Genomic DNA, 6,222 nt, shown 5'->3' on the forward strand with positions numbered 1-6,222 from the left:
TCCTTTTTTGTTTGATGAGGATATAAACTTGCTAAAAGTGGCAGCCACTGCGGAGCGCTAGCGAGCGCCCTGCCGCTCACTAGACGCGTCCTACTAATAAACGCCTGCTAATTGATCTCAAAAAAATATATAAACGCCTGCTAATGACAGCGCGCGAGAAAGCTAGGCCGACAGAGTTCGTTTGAAAATTATCACCCAAATCAGGACAGTAGCAAGATTAGATCAATACTGGCATACTGCACACCCAAATCAGTAGAAGTATGCTTGGTGTGCTTAATCCATGCATGATAACTTCACCACAAGATCAAAAGTTCGGCAGATTATTTCGTAAAGCTCATCCATCCATACCAATACGTGCACACAAGGACAGCAACAGCACTAGCGAATGAGTTTATTAGCCACAGCAGGCACAGTAATAAGTACCAAAATGGACAGGCACTGTAGTGCGCATTAGACAGTAGTCCACCTCTATGCAATGTACAGACGATCCCGGCAGTGGAATAGTGCCCACTTTTATTACTGCATATACAAACTCAAGAGCGAGCAAAGTACCGTCTGTCTACTCATCAGACAAATCACGCAAGCACTTTTTCATACTCTTCTCCGGCATATTTCCAGTTCACCACCTTCCAGATGTTGGTCAGGTAGTCCGGCCTCACGTTCTTGTACTGCAATCACAAATAACAATATACGCTTAGCACTGGCAAAGAGATCTTTCAATTTCCATTCATCTCAATAAAAATATAAAAATAAAATCAAAACAGTTCAATTTACTAGACCGGCAGAATAATACTATAGTGGCTGCTACGCCCCCCGTGCATTAAACATTTTTGGCACATACTCCCTCCGTCCGGAAATACTTGTCATCAAAATGACTAAAAAGAGATGTATCTAGAATTTGTCATCAAAATGGATAAAAGGGGATGTATCTAGACATATTTTAGTTCTAGATACATCTCTTTTTAGTCATTTTGATGACAAGTATTTTCGGACGGAGGGAGTATGTTCAACACAATGGTTGATATGCTGAGTTGATGATTATGCTTTGATTCTTTCCCGTTCAGGCAGCATACATCTAAATCTACCACAACAGGACCATTGCAAAGTTAACCTTCATATACAACCATGTTTCTTGCAACCTTTTTGACATATAACCATGGACCACACTGATATCACTCTTGTTATACTCGTGTTTTCTTTTAACAAGAGGGACATGAGCTCTACTAGTCTTGCTTTCAGCAAGGACCTTGTAAAAATGCAGGTATACCATAGGGAATACTGTGACTCCTACGGTACTGGGAATTAGCATGTCCAAAATGGCTGGATAGTTTTCAGGCAATAGCTTTGTCACAGAAACACTACTAATGCGGGACAATGGAAAATAATAAGAGAAAAGACCAAGTGGGCCAAGTGAAATCTTATCAACTATGGTTATATGAGGCAGATTCTAAAAAAAGAAGGATGGCAACATCACCAACATTACAGCTCAATAGAGCAAATAGAATAGCCTTCGGTTAGAAAATGAGATTACCTGCAGGTAGTACGCATGCTCCCAGACATCAATTCCCAACAAAGGATACAGGTTTGACCCTTTGGTCACAAGAGGGTCCTGCAAGGTCCAATAAGTAAGTTGTATGCACATGAAAATTACCTCAAAAGTTGAAGCATGAAAAGGAAAAAAAAAAACTAATGGCAACCCCAGGCACCACACGGGGGGATTATTCGCAGTGCCATAACTCCATACACAAAGTTTCGACATGGTAATAAAAACTTCTTAAGTTGATCAAAGTAGGATGCAAAACAAACTATAAATGCCTTCATGGAGATTGTGAGGGTTGCAATTTCACATAGCTCAGCTAAAAATAAATTGGTCTCTTCAAGACACTACGTGCAGAATTAAAGGAAAAAACAAAACGACAGGCATGTAAATGTTTATAAGTCAATGTATAAGATTTGCTTTAATGTCAACTATTAATCAAACTGATGCTTGATATCCTTTTTATCTCATAAAGAACTCTACGGCCTTGCAGCAGGTGACTACTGAATTCCAGAACACAACCCCTGTTTGTCATATCTGTTTTTTTCTACCCTGTTTGTCACATCAACAGCCCCAGAAATTAGTTCCCATGGCATGTGTACTGCTTTTACTGAATATCCTACTACTTATGATATTTCACTAGTGACCATTTCTCCATCAATTAAAAACCAACAAAAGTGAGGATGACATATGAGGCCTGGGGTTACATCGCAGTGACAACTCGGTGATCTTCACAACGGTACAGAGCACTGAGAAATATCGCCCTTTCAGAAATATGGTTATCTTTAACTGCATGCTTAGTTGCTTAAGAATGGATTAATTACTGATTCTTCCAACAAGCATTGGCACTTTGGCAGCATAACGGGGAAATGGTAGAAATGAATTGAATTGTAAATTAGTGTGAAGACTGTATAAACTGTCCTTTAGGAACACTATGAATCTATGATCCAATTAAGGATGAGAACTTTCACCTGATTAGGAGTAGTTTCAACTGAAAGCTTTTTGGCCTCTTTATCCAAAGCTAGCCACTGCATAACAAACATGTGAATATTAACAAAGCACCTTCACCAGATAAAATACTGTGTAATGCGGACGAGACAATGCATAAAGTACATACCACCCATCCAGATCCTTGTAAAGCAGCACCCTCTGCATTCATCTTCTTTATAAGTTTCTCAATAGAACCAAAATCCTCATCAATGGCCCAGCCAAGTTTGCCATGAGGTGGCTCACCACCACCCTCCTGTAAAGCACCAAACATTTTAACTGTTTGAAATGGTGGAGGTCTTAACAGAACAAAAAAGAGAACGAGGGCAGGGCTGTGGTTGAGCAAAAGGGTATCGGTTAGATACTTACGCTAATAGGCTTGAGGTTCTTCCAGAAGATTGAATGGTTAACATGACCTGCAACATGGTAAAAAATCGCCTACATTAATAAATGATAGGCTTAGACGAATGTCATATTTACAATATCAAGCCAATGAATTTATTCCAGGTCGTCATTTTTGTAGAGGTTCAGCATCACATCCTTACGAATTCTCTAGTCGCACAGTTTCTTGGTATTGTTAACAATTTTAATAGTTAGGACATAATAAAATGAAGTGAGAAGCCAGGTCGAATGCATACGAGTATCGATGGAATTATTAGCAGAAGCATAAAATTATGCATCTCATTTGTCACATGGTAGTATCCTTAATTCCTACCCCCTCCGTTCCATATTACTTGTCGCTGATTTAGTACAACTTTGTACTAAATCAGCGACAAGTAATATGGAACGGAGGGAGTACTTTAATGTGCAGATATGAGCAGGGAATAGAATCCAATAACACTCTATTTTTGTGTGTCAGTAGCTAACGATGCACGCACAAAAACTATAGTTTGGCATGGTTCCATCAGAAGTAAAAAAAGGTATCGTCAAAGGTATCAATCAAACCACGAAGCGCCACAAGCACCTAATCCCCAAATATAGAAGTTCAACTAGTTTCAAATCCCTAGATTTTTTTTTAATAAAATTGAAAGGAAACCTCCAGGGCAATACTCAAGGTTGAATAGGTTGTGACATGGTCGATTTTGCGAAAGAAGCAATGAAGCAATGGGCATGTCAAGCAATTCTTTCAAACTACAAAACCAAGTGGAGCAAAACACAAAATATCAGCAGACCTTGGATTCATACTTTTATAACATTGACACTTATACTGTTTGTCCGCATCAAGCACCAGTATCAGTAATTCAAAAAAAAAATTGAAGCTCAGCATGTCCTAAAATTCAGCACAGTTCACAACATCAGTGCTAGGAATATCTCAATGAACCAACCAATATACACATGAACATCCACTACAATGACCCCTTCAACAGCTGCAACCTGCAACCAAGTCACAATTATGATTATGGATGAAACACAAAAAAATGTATTACCAGACATCCCCACCTAAATTATGCATATAGCTAATGATACTAACAAGTACTTGCAATTAAGGATCCATATGGCAACGAATCCATAAAAGCAGTTGTGCCAAAAAAAATCAATAAAAGCACAACCAAGTTAACACCAATAAACCAAATAATAACCCAAAACTCCTAATACGCACAGAATGCACAAGTCATGAAATTTTGCACTCAGGAGCAACCACTTCAGATATCACGAAGCAGCACTATCTATATCTAATCAAAGAAAGGCGTAAACAATGTTTCCAAATTAGTGGTTTTTTGACCAGCCAAACACGAATTAACATAAAACCAAGACTTATAAGAAAAAACCCACCATCTAAAACCCTAGAAATGATAGGATCCTAAAAGCAGCAACCAATACTACACTCGGGAGCATAACACTCTTCATCATAGATCAGTATTAATAAACAAACACAATAACTCCACATCAACTCATAAAAAAAAATTCCGACATCGGCGTCACCACCATACTAGCGATCAGAGCATCTAGACGAACCACAGGAGAAGCGCAGCAGGGGGTCTTACTGCCACCATAACTGGCGTGATGCTTCTTGGGGTGCAGGTGCATGATCTCCCAGGAGATGGACAGCTCCAGCGTGCCCTACCTTAGTCTCGGTTTCAAAATAATAATGACAGCTCGAATGACAAAACCATTTTTTGTCCAAATTTGATAGATTTCGTTCTTAGTTAACTGCCCGGAAAGGCACATGAAACCATGTGACAAGGATAACTGCTACTAAGAATTGTAGTATTCTGCTTGGTTATCGCCCAACAGAACTACAGACCACCACAAGGTTCAGATATGCTGCTGGGGAGCAGCTAGAGGAAAATCCCACAGAATCGCTGAGAAAGGATGAGTTGAGCGAGGTTTCAGAAAGACAGAAATTAATTGCGAAAATAAATGACGGTACGTCACTGTTGCGGCCGAGGCCGCCACGATGTTGCCCTTATCTCTTTGATTTTTTTTCGCTTTTCACTCTGCAGATACTCGTCTGGTACTCGATACCGCACTAATCCCCGCATCAATTCCTCCGGCCCCGTACTAGCAATCGATCAAAGGAGCATCCGAACGAATCTCAGGGAGCATCCAGATGAGAAGCACTGGGAAAGGGTCTTACCGCCGCCGTTGAATTTGATGGCGCTCTGGAGGTGGACGACGGCGGACGCGTCCCCCTTGCTGACGGCGGCGTCGAGCTGCTCGAGCGCCTTGTTGTAGTTGGCGACGTAGGTAGCGTGGTGCTTCTGGTGGTGCAGGCGCATGATCTCGCCGGAGACGGCCGGCTCCAGCGCACCGAAGTCGTAGGGGAGGTCGGGGAGCGTGAACGTCGCCACGCCCCTGGCGGCGGCCAGCGGCCGCGCGCCGCCGAGCGCCAGGCCTAGGGGTTTCTTCGCGGCCCATGTGCGGAGCGCCATGGCTGGTAGTGTGTTTGGTCTTTGGTGTGTGTGGAGGATTTGGGGGATGGGAAGGGCGGATCTAGATGCGGCGGCGATATGCGGTGCGGTGCGGTAGGTGCTGGCCAGACCTGGCCATATGGGCCGGCCCGGCCCGGCATGGCGCGGGCCAGCTATAAAAAAGGGTCCGGCAAGACATGGCTTTTGAGAACAAACACGGCCTGGCACAGCTGTGGAAATCTAATTAGGCTCCTCTGATTTTTCTCAAAAAAAAATTATAGGCTCCTCTGATTCAAAAGAATTCTATAAGGATTGAAATTCTTATGAGTTTTTCTTATCTTGGTCCTTTATTCATAAGATTGGATCCCATGGAACTTTTTTCGTATTGAATCTTTTGTACTACATTTCATAGGAAATCTAACATCCACTCCAACCACAATTTCTTTGTTTTACCTGTGGCATCAAACACTCCTTACTGATCATACATGATTCAAGTGGGCCTGCCACTTCAATTTTATACTTTTCTTATTGTCGCGTTTTCAGAATCCCGCGAATCAAAGAGGCCATTAAAATGTACCTCTTGCAAAGGACACTCTCATATACTGTAACAAGTGGTGTACTGCATGTGCCTTACTTGTCGCTATCTGGAAGTTTTGCTCTTTTTTTCGCAGGTTCGGTTTTTTTTTCAAAACATCGTCTCTCTTGAACCGTGCATATAAATCATGAACTGTTTTTTATCATTGAACTTATCGCGTTGAGATCTGGAACTACGAACCATGTTAATAGGTTTTGACAAACATTTTTTTTCTCAAAACGGAAAAAAAGGAAATTCCAAAAAAAGGAAAA

General features: G+C 41.5%; 1 protein-coding gene across 1 annotated transcript; it reads right to left on the bottom strand.

The window, feature by feature from the left end:
* Positions 1-369: 369 nt before the first annotated feature.
* Positions 370-5,454, bottom strand: LOC125528201 (superoxide dismutase [Mn] 3.1, mitochondrial). Its single transcript, XM_048692706.1, has 6 exons — positions 5,103-5,454; positions 2,894-2,940; positions 2,655-2,780; positions 2,509-2,565; positions 1,532-1,609; positions 370-668 (listed from the first exon to the last, which is right to left on the bottom strand). The coding sequence occupies exons 1-6, from the start codon at positions 5,395-5,397 to the stop codon at positions 576-578; spliced, it is 696 nt and encodes a 231-aa protein (XP_048548663.1). The 5' UTR covers positions 5,398-5,454; the 3' UTR covers positions 370-575.
* Between the last annotated feature and the right edge of the window lie 768 nt (positions 5,455-6,222).

This window comes from Triticum urartu, unplaced genomic scaffold (assembly GCF_003073215.2).
Source record: "Triticum urartu cultivar G1812 unplaced genomic scaffold, Tu2.1 TuUngrouped_contig_4703, whole genome shotgun sequence".
NCBI classification, from domain to species: domain Eukaryota; kingdom Viridiplantae; phylum Streptophyta; class Magnoliopsida; order Poales; family Poaceae; genus Triticum; species Triticum urartu.

Excerpts from the sequence above, each read along its gene's own strand:
- LOC125528201 (XM_048692706.1), bottom strand. The coding sequence starts at position 5,397 with ATGGCGCTCCGCACATGGGCCGCGAAGAAACCCCTAGGCCTGGCGCTC. Across the intron at positions 2,781-2,893 it reads AGAACCTCAAGCCTATTAGC|GAGGGTGGTGGTGAGCCACC; the intron begins GTAAGTATCTAA and ends GGTGCTTTACAG. Across the intron at positions 1,610-2,508 it reads TTGAAACTACTCCTAATCAG|GACCCTCTTGTGACCAAAGG; the intron begins GTGAAAGTTCTC and ends TGGACCTTGCAG.